General features: G+C 38.2%; 1 protein-coding gene across 17 annotated transcripts in view; it reads right to left on the bottom strand.

Moving 5' to 3' along the window:
- Positions 1-600: 600 nt before the first annotated feature.
- LOC123378558 (sodium channel protein type 2 subunit alpha-like) overlaps positions 601-24720 on the bottom strand; it is a 93618-nt gene continuing 69498 nt past the window's right edge. For 14 of the 17 annotated variants that reach the window (XM_045032534.1, XM_045032529.1, XM_045032523.1 and 11 more), the window contains 7 exons: positions 18687-18809; positions 15410-15691; positions 13607-13660; positions 11930-12067; positions 8976-9080; positions 5413-5683; positions 601-4419 (listed from right to left, as the gene is read on the bottom strand). In XM_045032534.1, the coding sequence (XP_044888469.1) occupies positions 3230-4419; positions 5413-5683; positions 8976-9080; positions 11930-12067; positions 13607-13660; positions 15410-15691; positions 18687-18809 (2163 nt within the window). In that variant the 3' untranslated portion in view covers positions 601-3229. The remainder of the gene's footprint in view (positions 4420-5412; positions 5684-8975; positions 9081-11929; positions 12068-13606; positions 13661-15409; positions 15692-18686; positions 18810-24720) is intronic. The other 3 variants (XM_045032530.1, XM_045032531.1, XM_045032526.1) reach the window with 2 other exon arrangements.

Raw genomic sequence — 24720 nt, forward strand, 5'->3', positions numbered from 1 at the left:
CCCAGAAGCAGGGTATTATGGACACATCCACATTGATAGGGTACTAAGTGTATTGTAGGCAGGTGATTATACCTTTGCCAAACATAATTGTTTAACTTAAAATTTTCTAACCTAGGTCTCTTCCTTGTGTTGTTTTGGGTTTTTTAAAGTTTCAGCAAAAGCAGTCCAGCCATCTCCATGAATGAAGTTAGGGAAAAAACAGGTAATTTTGCCAATTAAAAAAATATTTCTTTGAACCATTTTAGCACCTCCGTACTTTGAAATAGGTACTTGAAATTTGGTAGAAAGAAGACTGTGCAGTGAAGTAGGTGCTTTGTGCTGTCCCTGTTAAATCTGTTGGCTATCAAATAGTGGAGGTCCACAGAGCTTCAGCAATGTAGAAGCCATAGAGGGTAATTTATTTAATGGTGAACGCTGCATTAAACTTTCTTTAAACATACACTTGTTTGATTTACTACATATGCATAATATTTTTACTACATGTGAAGGTGGATGCATTCCTTGTCAATATCAGTCCCTCTTTTCTTTCTTTAAACAATAAAAGCACAGAGACAAAGAAAGTAAATACAATAAAAAATGAAATCTTTATTTTTTGGCTCGATTATAATGTAGTTTACGTTCTTCATGGTAACAGCAATTTCCTGCATGCAGTTCACCAACACATTACAAGTCAAAAGCTTTAGTAAAAGAGTCTACCTTTAACTTTAGCTTGTGTATGAAACACAAAATGTCCTGATCTAGATTATACACGTGTGCCATTTTATTCCTGGAAAATATTGTGGGTCCCATATTGTATTTAGAAGAGTTCTAGCACAGCATGAATCAAAAAGATTAAGTATAATCTGTGTCAGGGTCAGCAACCATTCAGAAGTGGGGTGCTAAGTCTTCATTTATTCACTGTAATTTAAGGTTTTGCATGCCAGTAATGCATTTTAATGTTTTTAGAAGGTCTCTCTCTATAAGTCTATATTATATAACTAAACTATTATTGTATGTAAAGTAAATAATAGTGCAGCGAGGTGAGGGGGGCCGGTGGCTGATATCCCAGGCTGGCAGCGGGCTGAGTGGGGCCGGTGGCCAGGACCCCGGCTGGCAGGGGGCTGGTGGCCAGAATCCCAGACCATCAGTGGGCTGAGTGGGGCCGGCAGACGGAACCCCAGAGTGGCAGTGGGCTGAGCGGCTCAACCCGATGCTGGTCTGGGGTTCTGGCCACTGGCTCCTGCCAGCCGGGGTCCCGGCCGCCAGCTCCGCTTAGCCTGCTGCTGGCCGAGGTTTCCGTTCATCCAGGCAGGCATCAGGCTGAGCAGGGCTGGCGGCCGGCATGCTGGCTGACAGCAGAGTGCCACTAAAAATCAGCTCGCATGCCTCAGGTTGCCGACCCCTGATCTATGTAAACAAACACTGGAAAAATAGCAAGGATTCCATGAACAATAAGACTATCTCAAAACTTCTGATGCAAGCAGTGCTAGAAATTCAAACATCCCCCTGCCACTTCCACTTACTAGCCATAACTATTTGGAACCAAATAAACTTGGTTTCCATTTTTACACAAAATATTTCACATTGAAATGTTTGCAATATTAAAACAAAGTAGCCTACAAATACTCACTATTTTCTTTATTTCTTTCATTGTGAAGTTCTCCATTGAAAGTTACCATGGATAGAAAATAAACAAGTGACTGTGGAAAACAACTTAAGAAACAATTACATGAAGCTGATGACAGTTTTCTTATGTACAAAAATGCTGCCAAGTAATATGATTTATTTTTACATTATTTATATATGCTAACCACATTTTCAACAGGTTAAACAGTTTGTAGTAGGTCCTATACAGTCTGGCTTTACACCAAATAGTAACCATTTAAAATGCAAAACTAAAGAAGCTGGTAAATAACTGCAAACTATTGCTTAATGATATGAAGGAATGAGGTCTGGTTGAACAATTTAATTCACTTTACCACTGATATATGGCTTCCTACAGTGAAGAACTCTGAACAGTAGATGGAGCAAAATACAGCAGCAAAGGCAATATTAACATGCATCAGTGATACCCTCCAAACGATCTATAATGGTACAGAATACAAGAGATTACCTGTTGAAAGCTTGCAAACTAAATATACTGTGGCACTTATTTGATACAAAGTACTGTGGCATGATCACTTATTTGTATGCTCAAATATGCACAACAGTGTAAAATAAGTATTTACATAACAGAGGGCATTTTATTGACCTATTAGATGTCAGTCTAACTGAGAGAAGAACATACGAAACAATACCTCAGGATAAAGTAGAATTTCTAAACAAGTGACTTGTTTTGATGAAGTCACTTTTCAAGGGCAGGTTCCATATATTTTTTTCCTGTGGAACATTTAACAAAAACAAAGACTATGTGACTGGAACTTGGGATGAAGTTTGCACTTGCTGATATTTAACAACTTGCATAAAAATAATCCATTTTTAAATTCTTGTAAATTACAGGAGACTTTGCAGGCACATAAAGATTTGTCTGGATGCGACAACACAAATAGTTAAAACACCTCAAATTTTAGAGCCACCCTGAAAAGTGGAAGTAATTAAAACTCTGTTACTTTGTCTGATGTCATTTTTTTCCATGCGTGATCTATAAGTGCAGCATGCCTTCATGCAAATCACTGCTGTCTGTACATTATAGAGAATTAGAGAGCAGAACACCTGGTCCTCGAACCCTCTTCCCCAACATAAAACCCATTTACAAAAATAGTCACATATAATAGTAAACAACCTGTGAATTAAAAAAAACAATAAATTCACCAAAACCAATTTTGTAAAAATATGGCAAATGTGGCAGTTGAATTACAAACAGTGGATACAGTTACTGTACTAAATATTTTGCAGTATGTTAAAACCCACAAAAATTATAGCTTTGCACGCCTTTCATGGTCCCTACAGACTGTAGCCACTGTATGTCTCCTCTTCAGCAGTGTCAGCTGTAATGAAAACAGTAACCTCTTGTCAAGGTTGTTACCCTGTTTTACAGAGTCACAGGTTGATGACGAGAGATCACTGTCTTGTTATAGGCACTGACTGTGAGTGTATATATATATATATATATATATGTATAATATGTATATACATATATATATGTAAAAGCTGTCAGTTTGGCATAAACCTCCTTCAGGAGTCCTGTTGACACGAATACATCTTTTAAAGGCTGTAAACAATTTGTCACACAAACAGAATTCTTAGTTTTTTATTTTTTACTTTCCCTAACATTTTCACCTTTATAGTCTTTTTCTACTTTATCTTTTTCATATTTCTCTTTGTCTGGCTTTGTAACACTATCATAGGAAGGTGGGGAGGTTGTAGAGGAGCTCTCATATGTTTTCTCTGGAGTGGAATTTTCATTGAGTTTATCAATAATCATATCTTTGACAGGTAGGCCATCCCCTTGGGTTTTATCTTTGTTATACATACAGGAGACTTTTTTAACTTTTTGCTTTAAAATGTAACATCTGTAAGCACGCTGAATAACAGTAGCAGATACCTCCTCTTGTTTTCTTTTTAATGTAGTTGTAATTGGCTCATAGGAGACTTTAGACGGATTGGCTGCCATAAACCGGTCTTCCATCTGTATTCGAAGTGCATCCATCTCATCACTTTCCCCCAAAACACGCTTTGTAAAAGCAAACAAGATGTCAAGGCAGTGAATTCTGTCACCACTTACCATGGGCAGATCCATTGCAATAAGCTGAACTTTGTTTGGTTTTGCTATAAGAAGAGGAGGATCCAGTGAAGCTGCAAAATCAGACAGTTTACTGTATTCTATGAACTGGGTTGCATCTGGATCAAACTTTTCCCAAACCTCATAGAACATCTCAAAGTCATCCTCACTCAAGGGCTCGGCACTTTCTTCTGTAGCAACACTGAAGTTCTCCAAAATAACAGCAATATACATGTTTACTACAACTAGAAATGAGATGATAATATAACTGACAAAAAAGAAAATCCCAACTGAAGGGTTACCACAGTCTCCTTTAACCGAGCTTCCGGGGTGATCTTTGTAAGGGTCACAGTCTGGTTCTCCACTGTTAAGAATTGGTGCTAACAAACCATCCCAACCAGCTGATGTGGTAATTTGAAATAGGCAGATCATGCTGTTGCCAAAAGTTTCAAAGTTGAACATGTCATCAATCCCAACTTCCCTCTTAACGTAGGCAAAGTTGGACATTCCAAATATAGCATAGATAAACATGACCAGGAAAAGCAGGAGACCAATGTTAAACAAAGCAGGAAGAGACATCATCAAAGCAAAAAGCAAAGTACGGATCCCTTTAGCACCCTTAATGAGACGTAGGATTCGGCCAATTCTGGCGAGTCGGATAACTCTGAACAAGGTGGGGGACACAAAATATTTTTCAATCACCTTAGCTAGAAACATACCTGTTAAAACAAAAAATTCACATTGTAAAGTAAATAATACAATAGCAGCTTTTAAAGTATATTAACTCATTGTTTGTGGAAATATTTATTGCTGTCTCAGAAAAAATTAGAACAGTAAGTTCTTTACTTTAAATGCTGAAAGTTAATATCAATCTTCACTGAAAAGAAGATAATAGCATTAGCATCACATGGACTGTTTTATTTAATTATGAAAATGTTACATTGGAGGCTGTGACACTGTGGTTTCCTTCTGTATAGATTATACCAAGTAAAGATACCCACCAGGAAAAGGGAAATGAGTTAGAGAAAGAGAGTTGCTTACAGCAAAGGTAGCTCATTCCTATCTAAACTTTGCATCAACTCATAAGGAAGCCTAGAAACAGGAATTTCTCTGAGTGCATTAGTTCTTGCAACTCAGTCTCCTACAAGCCTTTTATATCAAATGGTAATAATTAGATGAAAAGTAGGGTGAGCTCATGCAAGTTGTTGGAATTTGTACCTCAGGCTCTGCAGAGTGCTCCACAAAGCCTCTATGGGTATGTCTACACTGCAATTAGACACCACTGCTGGCCCGTGCCAGCTGACTCAGGCTAAGGGGCTATCTAATTGAGGTGTAGATGTTCGGCTCAGGTTGCAGCCCGGGCTCTAGGATTCTGTGAGATTCACTGCCTTTTAGCTAACTGAACTCTAAATATTTAGCCTACATGATGATTAAAAAAATCCCTCCCTGTTCACATACTCCTCAGTTTTGCTCATGAATACAGATTCTGACATTTCAAATTACAATAAACCAAAGCAGATTGGTAAAAATGCTCTTGTATGCATCATTTTATGCACATTGTACTATAAAAATGAAAACTGAAGAATTGCTATCTAAATTGAATTGCAGGCCATGACAAATGACAAAGCCATATATAAAGCATCATAAAATCATTAAAAGAAATGTTCACTTTCTGCTCACATAGTCCCTTCATGAAAGTGAACTGTTCTTACCCACAATGGAGAGAATGACAACCACAAAATCAAAAATGTTCCAGCCTATGGTGAAGTAGTAATAACGGAGTGAAATCAATTTCAGGACACATTCTCCAGTGAAAAGGACAATGAATACCAGGTTTATCCTGTGTAAAATAGTTTCCATCTCATCACTCTGGTCATCTGTTTCTATCATCATGGTGACCATGTTAAGGCAGATAAGAATCATGATGCTGATGTCAAATACTTGTTTTGTTACAAAATCAAAGACCATGCCTTGGAATTTGTTCTGCAAAAACAAAAACAAAAACTATTTATAGTTTGAAAATATGTTTTTCTTTACAAATTGCAAATTCGGGGAGAGCAATTCTCTGTAGCTTGACAGGAATTAGCTTTGTAGAACAGGAGTTGGTAAAGTGATCCACCTTCACAACCCAGAAGGTAACTTTTATCCTTTTCCCCCCTTCTGACTTGTGGCTGAACAAGTTGTCAGAGGTGAGCAAGTAGGGAATTGTGGGATTGTTTTGCATAAGATTTTTTACTGATGATTGGCCTATGTAATTTTTTAGTCCTATTGTGTTTTTGGACAGCATGAAAAATTTATGTAAAGTGCCTTTGTTAGTTTATTTAGACTTTTTGTTGATTTTGTGTTATGTGTTGATTATTGGCCGTTGTAGACTGTTTGATATTAGATGTGGCCTATATTATAATAGACAGCGTATTTGGAGAGGAAATATGGATCGGGCCCAGGCAGGCACGCAATAGATAGAGAACTTGAAGGGAAAACAGGATCGGGCCCAAGCGGACAGGCAACAGATAAGGCTTGGAAAGCTGGCTGAAAAACTCTTGAGGGCGTAGCGAGACTAAAAGTTTAACTCTATGGTTGCCAGAGGGAATAAAGGTTGAATTTTGTAAAGATGCTAAAGAGAAAAGTTTTTGGTGTTTTGAAATGTTTGTAAATAAATTTAGGCAAGATATTAGTTTGCAATTGTTTGGCCATGAATATTTTGTTGTATTAGTTGAAGATTGTATATTGTGCTATGTAATTGTAATTGTATTAGGCTAAGGGCATATAAGTGGTGATGTTTTTTTTTTTTTTTTTTTAGTGTTTAAAGTTAGAAGCTAATAGTAAGAAATTTTAAGCTGTAATTAGCTTTGAATTTTAGGAGTAAGCTAGGAAGCAATTGTATTAATGTAAATGATTTATTTGATGAAGTAAAATTTTTTTTTGTTTTGCCTGCTAGCTATATAGGGTTTTGGTATATTTTAAGTAATGATTAATTGCCCAGTATTTTAGATATTAAAGAAAATTGGTGTTAGCTGCATAGTATTTAATGTACCATGTAATTATTTATAGAGTTTAAATTTATGTTTCATGTTTTATGTTTGTTTGTGATATGTGTTTCTGGCCAGAAAGAATTGTGATTTTGTTAAAATGTTTATGTGGTTTATGTTGTGTTTTTCCTGCTAGGACCCCCCCCCCCCAGTGTCAGTTTGATCACCTGACACATGGGGGATGGATTGGTAATAGAAATTTGTCACGATTTGGTGTGCAATAGAGATTGGGGGAACCCTGCAGAATTTACACCATTTAAGTGTTTGATTTTGTGTATTTATGTTTGTTTTGTTTGATGTTGTTGGTGTTGTATGTTATGAATTGCATGGTTATGGATAAGCCTTATAGATTAAGGAAGTATTATTTTGGCTTTTAGTTTTGTTTTGTTTAATTGGTTATTGTTAATTTTTTATGTGTTTTTTGAATAGAGGGGAGAATTAGGGAATCACTACTGGCTGGAGGGTTGATGACAATGCGGTGAGGAATAAAGATTAGTCAAGTCAAAGGCCACCTTTTTCACCAGTCTGTGCTCCAGGAACAGGACATGTTATCTCCCAGCCTCTGTTCTGCATAACTGCCCTTCACTGACTGTGCTCACTGACTTAGTTGGATGGTTAAGGTTATATCCCTTACTTACTGGTTCCATCACCCTGTGTTATGCATTACTTAGTTTGATGACTGCATACATCCTTCCAGTTTGACTATTATTTAATTTGCTGTAGTGGATAGCTTCTGCAAGAAGTATTATTTTCCAAAAGTTGTAGGGGTTGAGTGGAACAGTTCATCAAACAATACAGTATCTGGTTCACCACATCAGGTAGCTCACACAAAGATTTAGCCTCGTGGAAATTGAACCTCTATGAACACAGTTTCATCTCTTCCCACACTTCCTGACAGGCCCTCTTTAGTGGTCTTTGAGGTCGGGGGTAACTAGGGTCTGCTCCCCTCTGTCTTTGTTTTCAAAGCCCACCAAGTTGCCACTATCACTCTCCTTTATTGCAGGTCTTTATGGAACTCCCAGTAAGGGCCAGTGCATCCCCATTTCCTGCAAGGGTCTTCTGGAGTGAGAAGACCAGGAAGTCAAGGTTAGGAAAGATCCCCTCTCCCTCCAGGTTAGCAAAAGCAATAAGCAGCCAGAATTGACTGCAGCTGCCCTGGGACTCAGCTAAATTATGTAGTGCATCATGAAACTTAGCACAGGTATCTAGGGAATCCCCCATTTCATATGTCCAATGTATATGTTCTTAAAGAAAATATGAGAACAGCCCTAATTATTCAAGTAAGCTAACTCTCAAAAAAATAGGGGCAAGGAGAAAATTCTACCCCTTTAATGAAAACAATAGAAAAAACTGGTTCCTTCTACCACATATATTTTGTACTTACAGCTGTAAACCCCATTTGGAGTTTGCCAGCTCCTGAGACATGTCCAGAGAGTAGACTAGCTTTAGTTTCAGTTTTGAGCTTGAGAGCTGCAAGACTCAGAGAGAGAAGCAGAACAGCTCTCAGAGTGACTGATTAACTCCCTCTCCCCACAAAGGGACTCTTTGAACTGCTGTGAGAAAGTTGCATGGATCAGGCCATTCATGCTCTATGGAAACCAGTGTCCAGAGTGGCAGAGATCCAACCCGGCACTGGCTACTGAGAGGCTTCCGACACCAGGAAGCCAGTGAGCCTGGTAGCAGCCAGGAGAAGACTCTGCCCCACCCAGGGGTGAAGTAAGGGGACCCTTTTTGGTTTAAGCTGGCTAACATTCACAGCACTGCAGCACTCATCTCCGGACTCCTCCTCAGCATACCATCTACATGGGAAGTGCTAGGGAGGGAACTGGAGGACGGGAAGAGTTGTGAGTGTTGCAAGGTAGGAAATTAGTTAATTTGTTAATGTTTAGTACTTACTAGTTAACCCTAATCCTTTTGTCCCCCTTTGTTACTCTGTTATTTTTGGGTGCGTCATTCCTTTGCTGAACTTTGAGTTGTTATATATTGTTTCTTGTGCATTGGGTTTTATCCTCCTTGTCGGTTAGTAGCATTATTCATTTTCTCATGGGACTGCCCTCTTGTGTTTGAGACACAATGTGGCATCACTTTGGGTGGAGGCACTAGGTGTCAGAAAAAGAACCCAGGACCCAACCCATGTGAGGAGAAGGGAGAAGCCCTAAAAGGAGTAAGCATCAGGACGGAGACTTGGTACACTACTTTCAAATGGGTATTTAATGCAGGAGGCATGAAAATAAAGGGACTCTTACCGCTGGCCTAGGTATAGGTTTTTGTGGTTTCTTGGACCCCAGTTTTTTCATTGCATTGTAATATTTCTTCTGTTCTTCTGTCATAAATATGTCTTGACCTCCAAAGTAAGGAAATGAAATCATAACTGGTTACAACCATGTTTACAGACGTAATCTCTAACTATTGTATGTCACCATATAATTTAGTGATGGACATTTGAGTTTACATTTGATTTATATACTAAAAGGGCAATTTTCAGGTATCATACAAGTGTTATTGCACAGCTCTGTCAGCACAAAGTATATCCCACTGATCGCTTCCACTGGTAGTTGGAGGATTTCTCCAGTGTTTGCAAAACCATCTCTCCCTACTCCCCAGTAACATAAGACCACCACAGCAGTTTCTGCTCTTACCTGTTCCCAGTCTCTGACACTGAGCATGTGTCTGCAGGAAAGGGTCATGGCTAGAGCATTACTGTGCCCTCACATTCTCAGACTGCTGGACTGATTCTTCAGGTGACAGTGAGCCAGGTATAAATTAAGGCATCTCTGAGGTAGTTCTAATTTGTGCCAAGCAATAGCCCAGGGGTTCTCAAACTGGGGGTTACAACCCCTCAGGGGGTCACGAGGTTATTACATGGGGGGTTGTGAGCTGTCAGCCTCCACACCCAAGCCCCACTTCGCCTTCAGCATTTATAATAATGTTAAATATTTTTAAAATGTTTTTAATTTATAAAGGGGGTCTCACTCAGAGGCTTGCTGTGTGAAAGGGGTCACAAGTATGAAAGTTTGAGAACCACTGCACTAGCCTCTTCCTGGCTGGCTCCAGGACTGGGGAGCTTAATGGTGGCACAAAACCACCTTTGAACCATCCTCTGCCTCATTCCTGAACTGTTGCAAACATAGCGTGGATGCAGGTCACCATTGAGATCATAGTCTATACAGTTAGTTTAAGAAACAAGCAAAATGGAGTGATACTGAGGGGGATCACGATGGATTCTGTCATAGGAAGACATTAATTTTAAAAAATCCAAACAGACTGGAGCCCCTATCCATTTTAAGGGTTTGTCTACATTAGGAGTGCTTTACTTGTACAAGAATACTGTAATCTATACCAGCAAAGTGCTTCTAGTGTGATGCACCTATACCAGTAAAGCTGTGCTTTATTCTGGTATGGCAAAACTAGTGCCCTGACGTGAAACAAGTTACTCCAGTAAAAGTTCAGTTTTGCTGGTGTAACTGAGTCTGTACAAAGGACTTCTGCCAGCATAGCTTTGTTGGTTAGAGATCACCTCTTCACATCCTTGACTAGGGTGACCAGATGTCCCAGTTTTATAGGGACAGTCCCAATATTTGGGGCTTTTTTCATATGGGCTCCTATCTCCCTGTCCCCCTGTCCCAATATTTCATACTTGCTATCTGGTCACCCCATCCTCGACTGACATGACTACATTTGTAGAAGTCTGTAGTGTAGACAAAGCCTAAGCCTTTCAGGGCCTGTTATTTGTTTTTCACATTAGCCTCCATTTTGCAGGTACAAATGATACCAGTCAAATATCTGACTATTTGATTTGTGATTGCTTTCAGCATTCTAACATTTGTGTTAGTTGATTATGGACACAATTAAATGGAAATCCGTCTAGTGATAAATTTAGGCTGTTAGTGTCTACTAAACTGGAAACTTAAGCCTCAAGTCATGGCATTTGCCCCTTGAAGCATCTGAAGAAGCTTCAGATTGGTCTGCAGTTATTCTGAAGAGAAATGCTGACTGTTTAAAGATGTTCATTCACAGCTGAGTTTTGCCTTAGACTCAGCTGGGAGTAAAATGGAAATGTTTTATCTCATTAATTGATTAGAGTGGCCACAGCTGAAGCCAAAGGATTTTCACAGCAAACACAGACATTTAAGGTGATACTCAGGCTGCTAGTTCCATCAGACACTTGAAGAATTACCATACTTAGGATCCTAGGGTTTCCAATTATTTTTAATTAAATTATTTTAAAATTACTTGAAAGATCAACAGAGTCAGAGAAAAAAAAAATTTCGCACTGTTTTCTTACCTTTTTTTCACCTTTCCAATGAACTACAAATTAAAGGAGGGTTAAATATGGTTTACAAGTTCCTCCCATTTCCTATAATTGAACAGGTCAGAATCATATGGGTCATTCCTACAGATCCTTAATAAGCTTTACTCCTGTGATAAGTCCTGTTGGAATTGATGGGACTTATTCTTATAAAGGCTTGTAGAACTGGATTTGTAGTTGCTTCCTGGTTTTTTCTATTTTATTTATGTTATATACACTCAGGGTATGTCTACATTGGAAGGTGTAATTTCCAGCCCAAGGAGACATACTCACGCTAGCTCTGCTAGAGCTACTTTAGCACACTAAAAATAGAAGCGTAGCCCCAGTGGTGCAAGCACTGGGGACAGGTGCCAAGTACGTGCCTAGGATCATGTATGGGATTGTACTTGGGGCAGCTAGTCCCTCCCACCACTCGTGGCTATACTTCATTGAATAAGTATTTAAGTAGTATGCGCATCTGATTCATTTTAAAGAGGGACTTTTTCCAAGAGGATAACTTTCCTGCTAATCAGAGTGACAACACACATGTTCCTCTTTTGCTTTTTTATTACAAGTTTTCTTGCACAATTTGCAAATTTCTGTGAACATATTTATACAAAACAATATTTATATTATTGTTGCCTGCCTTCTCTTGTCTTCTTGCAGTGAAGTCAAAGTGCTGAAATTATGATGTTGCAGTCATATCCATGGCAGCAGATTTTTTCATTACAAAAATAGGACCAAGCAGAAGGTGAATTTATTTAGATAAATTGTGTGTTCATCATCTTTACACAGAATAAGTCATTGGTTCACTGTAAGGAATGTCTAGAAAGGAAATCGGCTTGGGGATTCATAGCTTTTATTATATCTTGTTCACTTTTAAAGCAGTAAATAAATACTTGAAATACTTATCTTCTTTTTTTGTTGATTGAAGTTGTCTATGATGACACCAATGAAAAGGTTCAAGGTGAAGAATGATCCAAAGATGATAAAGATGACAAAGTAAAGATACATGTACAGGTTGTCCTCATACTTAGGCTGATCTAATAGCTATAAAACATTATACATTTATATATTATCTGCATGAACACTGAGAATCAAAAATTTCATTTAATTCATAAAGCAGCAACTCATGGCAAGAGGAGATAAATAGATACAGATACCATAGTATAGGTTGATAGTATACTTTATATTAGCAATATATTTTATTTGCCTTGCAAAGTGAAGCTTGCACTCAAGTAGATGGAATTTCTCTCTGACTCTTAGTCTCCATTTGTTGGGAGGGGGAATTGGGGACACCCAATTCCCAGCATAGGGGAAGAATGGAGGACCCTGGTACGTGGGGAGGAGGAAGTGGGGGCCGGCACACACATCAGATTTAACTAGAACTGTGATTGATGGCAACCATTAACAACTTCCAGTGTAACAACTGTCAAACGATCAAAAAAAGAATTGCAATTAATCATGAAATTAGAAAAAAAATAGTCACAATTAATCACAGTTTTAATTGCCCTGTTACACAATAGTAGAATACCAATTTAAATTTATTATTTGTTTTTCTATATTTTCAAATATATTGATTTCAATTACAACATAGAATACAAAGTGCACAGTGCTCACTTTACATTATTTTTTATTACAAATATTTGCACTGTAAAAAAGATAAAATAGTATTTTTCAATTCACCTCATACAAGTCCACTACTTTTTGTTCAGCCAATGGCTAAGACAAACAAGTCTGGTTACATTTACAAGAGAGAATGCTGCCCGCTTCTAATTTACAATGTCACATGAAAGTGAGAACAGGCGTTCGCCTGGCTGGTGTTGCAAGTTATTTACATGCCAGATATGATAAATATTTGTATGCCCCTTCATGCTTCAACTTGTAGGCTCTAAAGTTTTACATTGTTTTGTTTTTGAGTGCAGTTATGTGCAAATAAATTTTACATTTGTAAGTTGTACTTTCACAATACAGATTTCTTTACAGTATGTGTATGAGGTGAATTGAAAAATACTATTTCTGTCCCCCCTGGATACCTTCTTAGATGCTCCTCAACCCTGAAAAGTGATTTGCACCAAATAAGTTGGGCAACATACAGTGCCCAGCCTACATGAGCAATGAAGTGTGTGACCCTCTAATTATCAATTTTGAAACAAGATTGCATGTTCCTCTATATTCATTGTATGCATTTCCTGAATATCATTTTTTTAACAACTCACACAGATGATTACCAAAGGCAGTGTTTAATCCATCACCATTTGGCATCTTTAAATTGAGGCTGGATGGTTTTCTAAAAAATAATCTAAACAGACTATTTCAACTACAAATTATCAGATTTAATAGAAATAAGGAAGATTAATTCCCTCGACTGCAGGAATTGCTTTGTGAAATTCTATAGCCTATGTTATGTACGAAATCTCATTAGTTGATTAAAATGGTTATTTTGCCCTTATAATCAGTGAATCCATGTTGTTACTGTTCAATATTTTGAATACAATTCAATATAGCTATTAAAATTTCATTACATATGCGGAATGTCAGAATATATTCAACAAATATAAATAGTCTTAAAACTTATATTCTACTTACATCTCGTGAATCAACAGCTGCATACATAATATCCATCCATCCTTTAAATGTAGCCTGGAAATGGAACACAAGTGTTTATTTACCTGTAAAAATTCAGGCCCTACAAAATGACTAGAGCACATCTCTTAATAATCTTTTTTTTAACAACACAAATTCATGCCAGCACAGTTAATACCACAATAAAAACACTCATATAATACAATTATATGTATTTAGTATTAGTTTCCTACACTTTTTCATAAATAGATATCAGCTATACTAAAATGTTCCAATCCTATGTATCCTACCACTCCATCCCTTCACCAGGCACCATATGTGATCCTTGATCTTTGCTAAGAAGCCTCAGTGATATCATTAGGAGTTTTTTTGTATGGAATAAGTGGCAATTATTGCCCATTTTAAGTAACAGTATTGGGTAAAATGAGTATAACCAGGCAGTACCATAAAATGTGATTTCTAATACTTCACTATTCATTTAATATACTGTATAGAGCTGTATTATAAATATTAATCCAATAGGAAAGTTATGAGTATTTAGTACATTTGTCCTTCTGAAAACATTTTTAGAATGATCCTATTTACCTAATTAATGTTAGTGTGGTTTCCCTTGCATTAATTATTTGTAAATACAGATTTTTAGTGGCAACCACAGTTTGTCCCAGCCATGTAGGAAGAAAGACAAGGCACAAGGGATGTGGTTTAAGTAGGCCACACATTTATTATTGTAACTCATCTAGGGACTATCTGGCAATAACTTGTCCAGAGCAGGTCATTCTTCCTTCCATGATTTGTTCACCTAGTGGAGGTTAGGTGTCCACAACTGGTTCCTGCCTGATGCTGGGATCTTACCACCCTCCATGTGTACAAGGATTAAGGGGCTACAGAAAAGTGGGTTCTCTTCTTGTTGAATGAGACATTAGGAGCTCCATCCCTATTCCCCAGCTTCTTTAGGGGAGGCCGTCCCCTAACTCCACTTCCAATTACTCTCTACCAGGGAACTTGACTCCCACCCCCATTGAATGAGTATCTGCACTGGACAACTGCCAAATTATCAGTTTGAACTGTATCTCCTAACCAAACCACAGCAGCTCAGGGATCTGGTGGGGAAGACTAAAACACCCGCCCTGGCCCTGCCAATCTGGCAGTGAGGGGAAAATTCCTTCCCTCTCCCAAACAGGTGACTAGCACGATGCCCACAGCTGACTCAGAAAACCTGTTCCTACTATAATCCCTGGGATGGGAGGGTGGGATTTGTTATTCTGGGCATATAATGGCACCCTGGCCAGGAGAAAGGGCACACGTTCCCTCCCCTTAGGTGCATGGGTGCCAGTGGGTTCTGGGGCACGCCTTCTCAGACCAGCCTGTCACCTAGGATGCCTGCCCTCTTCTCAGCTCCATTTGCCCCCTCTCAAATCCACAAGGAAATGAACTCCCACAAGGAGGGGGGAGAGGGATGGGGAGGGAGGGGGACCGTTAAAGAAGCCACAGAACCCTCTTTCTTGTGCCTGCCTAGACTAATTCCCACTCCTCAGGCTGCAGGGGGTGCAATTGTATTTTGCATCATCAAAACACTTAATTTTGCCTTTTTAAAATTAGGGACTATCAATGTAAGAAGGTATTCCCTATATTAGAATGGGGAATCCCTCTTGTACCATTAATATCTTAATTACAGGTAAAGTAATATGAGTCTTTTGAAGGGTACTGACTGTATATGAAGAAATTAACCTGCTTTTTGATGAAAGTTGCCCATTTTGCTTGTACTTTTTTCAAATACAGAAATATAAAATACAGAAATTCACTTACTACTTGAAGCAGTGCAAGATACCCAGCGCCTACATTATCGAAGTTTACTTTCACATTTTTCCATCGGGCACTTTCATTCTTTTTTATGAGGTCCTCGCACTGAGTATAATTGTCAACATCGCTGATATCAAACATCTCACCAGTTGTTGTGTTAACACAGTGGTAGAACTTGCCAGCAAACAGATTTACTCCCATGATGCTGAAGATTAGCCAGAATATCAGACAAACCAGTAGCACATTCATGATGGATGGAATTGCTCCTATCAGGGCATTAACAACCACCTAGCATACAAATTAAAGACAAAAAAGCCTCAGTGTATCTTTTATAATTAAAGAATCGAACAATGTTCTATTAATATTTCTATAAAACTAACAGATTTTTTTTCTGCCTATGTTTTATAATGAAATATTTTAGCAAGTATTGAAAGAAAATAATATCTTTAATGAAACTGAAAAAAGCAAGAACTAAAAACCTACATGGAAAGTCAGACAATGAAAAAGTATGAAAAGAAATTAAAGAAAACCTGGTAGTGGTTAGATGGAGCCTTAGAATTTGTGTGCTCTAGAAAAAAGAGAGAAAGAAATGTTAAATATTAAGAACATAAATCAAAATCTATAAACAGTGCAACAAAATATATTTTTTAAATAAAGGTAAAGAATGACTGATGATGGAAGACTGAGCAAAAGAATTTTACACATAAAGTACGCAGTACTGATGACTTGTTTCTCAGACTGAATTAAAACATTAGGAATTATACACATGATATTCTAATATTCACATAGAAAAGTTAGGCAACTCTGTACTATGCATTTAGTTTTGTCATCACATAATTAATTTTAAACCTTGGTCTAAAATAATTATATTCATTGGACTTTATGAGTGCAAATACATTCACATTTCTGTTAATTTGTTTTTCTTGGCTATGTTTAATTTATATACAATTAAGCAATTCTACACGGGAAAGTGACTGCAAAAGATCAGACCAAGTGCAACTGAGCCAAAGGTTATTTGTAATATGTATAATGATTCTATTTTACTCTGAAAAGAAGATTCAGCAGCTGAGGAAACAGCAAATGATCTGTCTGCAGTGAAGGTTTTAGGTGGTTAATTTTGTATCCAAAGACCACTAAAATCAAGAGGAGTCTTTCCATTTACTTCACTAGGCTTTTGTTTGGGGCCTATGGGGTGTGGGCAAAGAGCTAATATTTTATCTAGTTGTCAGGTACAAAGGAACTATTCACTGGCATCAGTTATTAAAAAATGCATTCTTATTGTGTTGTATAGTATTGGTGTGATGGGGTGTATGAGCCCCACACTGGTACAGCGCGGGTTAATCCATCTCTTTTAGCCGAGGAGGCCACACACCCCCGGCTCTGCTGGGCATGCTCCAGCTGGAAGCAGGATATAAAAGCCAGCAGAGCAGCTCAGTCTGGGCTGACTGCGGAAGTGTGTCACCAGCTCCTGAGGGAGGACCGCCTGCACTCCAAGATGCAGAGGCCAGCCCCGTGGAGATGGATCCTGACACAGGACATTGTGGAGAGGGGAGAGACCGGAGAATCCCAGGGACGGAGGACTCCAGAGACTTGGGTAGGAAGTGACCCAGGGAGGTTTTGTGGGGAAATGGTAACAGAACTGGACCAAGGCGCGGCGTGTTTCAGTCAGACCCCCTCCTCGCCAGTAGTACTGGCTCTGGCCATTGTGCCACATTGCCCCGACAGCAGGGGCTATAGTTTTGCCCCTGGCCATTGGGCTGCGCTGCCCCAACAGCAGGGGCTGTAATATTGATTCTGGCCATTGCGCCGCACTGCTCTGCTATCAAGGGCTGCATTAAGGACTCAGGTCCCTGAGCCACGCAGCTCCAAGACCCGCGGCACCCCTTCAAACTTGATGTGATGCACCTCTCCCCTGCCCCCACGGGGTGATGGGGTGCATCAGCCCCACGACAATTGGAAAGAAACAATACTATTTGTATGTGAGCTTAAAGTATACAGATAGATTATAAAGGGAGTTTTGTAGAAGCTGAGTTTTCCAAGGTGAAGGTTAACATATGAATGTTATCCATTTTGTTACAAATCAGTTTTTTCAGGCATTAGCATCATCTGTCACTGCAACAGAGATAACTGCTGTTATATTTAGGCAGATTGGCAAGATATGGAAACCTGAATAATTTCCTAAGCAGGACAGAATTGGAAGGCTGTGTGGGAAGAGAGGCAACGTGGTGGAATCACACAGGCTCATCAAAATTGCCTTGATACACAATAAAACTCAAAGTTGAGGGGCAGTAGCTAAAAGAACTCTGCTCCCATCTCTGTCTTCCATTTTCACCCCATCCTTCCCTCTACCATTTACTGAGTGAGCCCTCACTTCCTATCCTGTGTAGGTGCCTCTTAGAAATACAGAAATGTGTGTTTTCTCCCAAACCCCATTCCAGCCGGCAGGGAGTCTCATGCTTCTGACATACCTTACCCATTGCTGCCAGCCTCTTCACCACCATGTTGCTTTGTGTCCCATGCCAGTTCTGACACATGAGGCAGGGGATGGAGGCTGGCAGCAGAAGTAGATGGAATAAGCATCCCAGGAAGAATGGAGAGGGAACTGGAGTTTCTCAGTTCTAAGGACAGTTTCTCCCCACTCAGGTCCCTAAATCCAATGGGAATTATAACAGCTCCATGACAGGAATAACTCACCTCTGTAGTCATGAGTAGAGTGGGTACACTCTAAGTCTGACCTGCAAGAAGTAAACTACATGCGTGTAAATCCTGTGCAGATACCTTTCCCTCACACACTTTCATATACTCGGTCATAGGAGTTCTGTGTAGTAAGCCCCAGTATCATTATTTAAAACCTGATTGCCATACATAGTAGAAAGATAGCAACCACAGTTCTGCAAACAAAGTGGCCACAATTTTTTTAGACTTTTTTTTTCTTAGCAGGAGGGAAATATAGAAACTATGCTTCTTTCGCTCATCATCAGAAAATGTGATAGGAATTAACAATGCATTCATTGCATCCTGATAATTCCTTTACGTTTTACACAAAAACTCTGTAGTTAGCTAGGCAGTAAATAACCTAAAAATATGTGTGATTGCTTGTAAATGCTAATGCTTGCAAATGGATATAAGTTTTAGTTATGTAATAAAGCATCCTACTGTAGATACTGGTATGCAATAGAAAAGAGGATAGTGCAATATTTCTGCATGGATTTGTCATTCCTCATTTTGCAAGTATGGTTTCTGTTTATGCATGGATTATTTCAGGTTCTTTCATTTGTCTCACCCTCATCCCTTCAAATCGTGACAAGGCTCTTAGAGGTCTCAAAGCTCTTAGTGTCCTAAGCGATTTAATGGCACCAAGTTCGGAATAGCCCAAGGCATTGGCTATTAGACTAACCAATGACACCTACAGAAAAACAGAAAAACAATAATTATTAATTTCCTGAACCTGTTGATATTAGGATATAATATGTGTTATGTGGGTTTCTAAAGACTGGTTGGACCTCTTTCTACTATATTCCTTTTTTAACCATAGGAAATATTTAAAAAAATTATTGAGGAAGGGAAAATACCTATAGGACACCTATTTATGGAACCTTTGTTGACATAAAAAAGTCCTTAAATTTTCACATATTTTGTTGGAGGGGCAAGGAACCATAATGGACCTAAAGAGGGCCTGCTTTTAAAAAAAGAGTATACATTAGTCTGTACTGCTTGCCAATTTGCCTTATCTTTATCTCTTCTTGTCTGGTTAGAGTTCAATATCTGGACATAGCTCACTGTTCTCAAAGGATATAGTTTCCAAAAGCACCTATGTATCTTAGGGGCCTGAGTTCTACTGACTTTCAATAGGTTTTAGTCACTTTCAAAAATTATACCCATGATCTTTAATAAGAATACTTTGTACCTTTTTCTGAGGTTTTTAAGTACTTTACAGATGTGGCTAAGTATTATTTATTATCCTCATTTTACAAAGGCACAGAGAGGTTATGTAACTTGCCCAGAGTCAAGCAGCGACAAGTTAATAGAACAGCTAGGACTAGGATGTAGTTCTCCTAACTTCTGGTTCACTGCTCTAACCAGCACATCATGAGCCTTCCCTACAGACTTGATCATTTGGTCAGACTCAAAGGGCACGGATCCAGTCTTAGCTCCATGTCATACATGGAGCAACGCATGATAGCCATATAAAATCATAGTTCCTGTAAGCTACCATATCTACCTTAGAATCCAAGAACTAGTGGATAGAACACCTGGAGTGCAAAATTTTTTGGCAAAAAGAGGGCAGACACCCCAGTAATTGGTGCAGATTCCACAACACTCTTCTTTATTCTTCCGCTTACCAACAAGTTTGGTAGGTTTCAGTGGCAGCAGTTCACCTGTGAAAGGCTGATGATTGCTGTGATAACTGAGCATGGACATCTTTCCATGGCCTGTTGTCGGGAAAACTTCATGAACCTTAGATATTAATAATACAGTCGCTGTTCCACACCCAGACATAACAACATAGTGACTAATAGCTGTGAAATTAGTGTTGATGGAGCTGCCACATTCCTATTTTCTTGACTATCTTCTTCCAGAGGGGAGATTTGAGAAGGATGATTAACAACATCGCTAAGGTCCAAAAATGACATATTGAGCAAAAGCCGAACCACAACCAATTTAAAGGCACATTCTTGTACATTATAAGTGTTATGAAAGTAAAGATAGCAGGATTTGGACTATAGTGATTGCCATTTAAAAGGCATTGTTTACCAACAGACAAGCAGTTGAGGTTCCCAACTTATTTCCTGTTCTAAATACAGGAAAGTATGGTGCTACCTCAAATACTTGTGTGACAGCTGTTGGTGAATTTCAGCTTTTTATTGACCACAACTGTATATTTACAAAGACACACGGGCAATGAAATCATATTGGTATTATATCAGATAAGATTGCTCAATGTAAATTACTCCACCTCAAGAGAGGATTAACTTTTATGTCTGAAATGAAGCTAATTTAAGCAGTCTTTAAGTGGAAGAATTTGCCACAGTTGTGTTTCTTTTGATTAAACTATACCTATACCATTCCACCACCAGAAGTATAGAAGACATGTATACCTGAATATACGCATATTTCTTTCCAGTACTTGAAAGAATCCTTAAGACCTTCACTTAATCCCACAGAATTTATAAAATAAGTAACTTTTCAGATATAAGTATTCACTGATATGACAATAAGGAATACCCCTTATGTGCTAAAATAGCACCCCGGTTTTATTTTATATATAAACAAAAATGACTTGAACCGCAAATATGGGAGTATGCATCTAGAAATGACAATCTGAGAGCAGATAGTAATAAAAACAGCTGATTAATTCTATTTTGCTATGTAGAGTAATCTGACAGAAAGTAATTTTGTAATTAATTCACTCAACATACCTTTCAACTGGATTATGTCTACGGAAGAATGCATTTTTTACCAAAGGAAAGGCTTATATTATTTTATTATTGCCATAATGGATAAGGTTGTAAAGGAATTAACTGTGCCTTAACACGGTATTAGCAAGAAAATCTTACTGATGACTGTTCAGTAGTAAGATAAAATATTATTTCTTTCCTTACAAGGCAGATTTAAAATAATCTATTTGCTTTCTAAATCTATAATGAAAAAGTACTTTTTTATACTGTGCCATTATTAATATATTCTAGAGGTGACAAAATGTGGAGTGCATTGTATTGTGAACAAAATATTTATAATTCATTCATGTCAACAAAAGATAATCAAGCCCAGATGAGGGAGAATACATAGTATTGAAAACACCACATTCTTTATATGGATTCAAGAATCAACTATAAAGTATAACAATATTAAACACAGGTAGGAGGACAAAACACCTCCTTTGAAACTGTTTACATACTAATAGCAGATTCATGAGCTACTCCTTTCCCACATTGGCCCCACTTTTAGGATTCTCTCAGCCCCCTGTCTCAATTAAACAGGACTCTTTGGGCAAAATCTTCAGCTTGTGTAAACAGATGCAGCTCCATTGAGTTCAGAAGAATTGCGCCAATTTACAACAGTGAGGTTGTGGCTGTTAAGGTCATTTCTCAACCCACTTTGTCTGCAAGGTACTTCATGCTACTTGTAGAGTCCTCAGCCTCACTGTAGCACTCTTACTTTCATGCCTTATTAGTTTTTTCATAAAAAAATTGAACTTATTGTAAATTACAACTGTATGACTGAACTAGTCAGGAAAAGATAGACAAAGTGAGAGGACATAATTTGCTTGTGATCATTAGGATTAGTTTTATAGTATATGTAGTGTGAATACTTATTGTAATCCATACATTATACTGCTTCAGTATCCTTAGTTTCAATTTTGGCAGCAACTCCTTTACTGCTTAGGTAAGAAAATAACTTTTAATACTTTAGCAATCAGAAACTGTTGGGCTTTTTTAAAATTAATAAATCTATGTGTATAGATGCAGTAATGATAGTGGATTTTAACAATAAACTTTTAAATTCTTCCTAAAAATGTTAGCAGAAAAGGGAGGGTCAGGGATGTGTGACTGATATTTAGGAATAGGGCTCTCCCAATACAAGTCTAATATTTTGAAAAAGTTTTAAAAACTTTTTGGAGGGATTTAATGCCCCCAAGTAGCTCTTCTCAAGATGACCTTTTGCCTCCACGACTCCATTGCAGGTGAAGTCTGAGAGGAAACCTAGATCTCCCACATTAGAGCAGCAGGAGGGAAGGTGGAAGAAGGACCAGGAATACAGAGGAGGCATGTTTAACAACTTCCGCAGCCCAAAACTATCAGAGGGAAGAACTGCAGGAAGGGGCAGACATGTCGGCAATAAGCAGCAGGGGAGAAGTGGTAAGAGGGCAGGGGAGGGAAACCTGCCCTGCTGAAAGGGAAGAAGAAAGAAGAGCTAGGGAGGGGGTAGCAGGCGGGACAGAACTGGTGGGAAGAAAAGGGAGTGTATTCTTCCAGCTCAGGCCAAAGAGAACCTGGGACCACAGCACAATCTGACCAACAGCTGTGAGAATAATTCATTATGTTCATTAGTAGATGAATTTCACATCTGTCTATCTGCAAATTGTCCACAAATAGATTGTGATTTTCTCAAGTTTGTTTTTCTAAATAATTCACTCAGTACTTTTTGTGAATAATTACTGGTCTATAGATTGTTCCTTGCAAGTATTCAGAATTTAATTTAATTAGACACATAATTCACAAAGTATATTTCTGTTCCCTGACTGGTTGAGCAAAACTCTTAGGATTAGATTTACTGTGTAAAGAGTCATAATTATGAATCAGAAATTCACTTTCAGCAACTGTTTTGCAATAACTATCTTAAAATGGGCTCTACCATAGATTTCCTATGTGGGCACGTCACTTAATCTTTCTCTACCACTAATTCCCAACTATAAATGGAGATAAAACTTCCTTTCTCTGGCCCTTTTTCTGTTTTGTCTATTTAGACTGTAAGCTCTTAAGGGCAGGGATTGTCTACTGCTCTGTGTACATATAGTACTAGACACTATTGTACTACAAATAATAATTAATAATACTTTTAGGGAACATTCCTACTGGGAAATTAAGTTTCATGGAAAGCTAAGAGTCGTATGTACAGTCAAAATAAATTAATTAAAATATTTGAACAAATAAGCATGGAATATTTTTAGGCACATTCACCCAGATCTATTAAGTCAGCAATATGACCTATCTTTCTTATGGAGCATCTATTAAGCTTGGGTTTTTTTGCTTAATTTAATTGTTCTTTTGGAATTTCAACCTATATGAGTCGTTGAGATGCTGCGATACAGGAAGGTCAAATCAGTGATTGTATCCCAATTAGCTATACTAGTGCCCAGTAGTATTCAGCAAATATGTTATTTGTTTAATATGATTATATCTTATTATATTCAGAATCTATATACTACAGTTTAAAAAATGAAGGAGTGTCCATACCCTGTTCTGGGCACACTCAACAAACTTCTAAAGATACATATAATAAAATCAACAGACTCCAGAAATTGCCCAAGATAACACTGCCCCAGCAGCAACTTAGATAAGCACAAATGTAATAGCTAACAAAATCATCCAACTGTTCCCCAATTTCACTCACCTTTTAGCTCACTATGGGCCAAGAAGAAGGTATGTGCCTGGCAGCATGCCCTAAAGGCTACAAATTCAGGCTGTTCTGGACCAAAGGGGGAGAACACATTTTGAAGGTTCGGGACCATCAGAGAGTCCTGCCAGACGTCCCTTTACTTTTATACCCATAAAGCTCTGGTTTGGGCACTTCCACTGATAGCAGTTGTGGCAGTTTTTCCCAGGGAGAGAGGCCATCTCCTACATAGGTTAAAACCTTTGAGGAATGTCCCTGTTCATCCTTAAAACAATTTAGCTGATAGTTGTTTAGGCAATCAAGCAATATTTATTAGGTGCAAACTTCAGTCTTTTACAATGGGAAAAGAGGTTGTAGGGAGAGAAGCATAAACCCCATAAATGGGAGAATGTAAACATAGCTTCTGTGTCACAGTCTAAATCTGTCTCTTAAAGAATCTATTACTTTCCCTCGTACTCTCAAGTGAGTTCATAAATTTCTTCTGGAAGGGCTGATTTGGAGTGCTCAAGAGGGAACTGCTGAATTAGCCGTAGGCACAGTAAAACATTTGTTAACTGCATTCCAGAACATGGAATATATTTTTTCTAGGAAGGTGGGATGTTCAGCTCTTGTCTGGTCATTCTTATTTTTATAAAATGAAGGAAAATGGCGAAATTTTCAATTAGATTGCAAAATATTTATCACTTCTGAGGACCTCATTCTGAGATTCTTTTCTTAGGCAATACTATTGCTGAAAAAGCACCAAAAACTCTACATCAAGTATGCTCTTTAGAAAAAAAAATCAATTGGAGCCTTCATTATAAAAATAGAACAATTAAAACATGATCTATGGCTCATCTATAAAGGTGTGAGTAAGTTTCTTCCTTAAAATTCCCAGATAGAAGCCCGGGAATTCTGCATTACCATCCTCTTATTGAAACCACACATTGGACTGCCACATAATGGCCTTGGCTCTTCGCCATGGTGTAGCATACATTACCTCATCCAAGTAAAAATTATGTTTTTCTCCACTTCCTAGCTGAGTAGTAGACCAACTAAGCCAGTTTGTCCTGTGAGACTCCTGAACTTGACAAATTTCTAGAGCAGGGGTAGTCAATAGGCAGACCATGGGCCAAATCTGGACTTGCAGATGCTTTTGAATGGACCCAAAATCTTTTTATTTACTTATTATCATTATTGGCTTTTTTTGTTTTTTGTTT

The sequence above is a fragment of the Mauremys mutica genome, chromosome 10, assembly GCF_020497125.1.
Source record: "Mauremys mutica isolate MM-2020 ecotype Southern chromosome 10, ASM2049712v1, whole genome shotgun sequence".
NCBI lineage: Eukaryota > Metazoa > Chordata > Testudines > Geoemydidae > Mauremys > Mauremys mutica.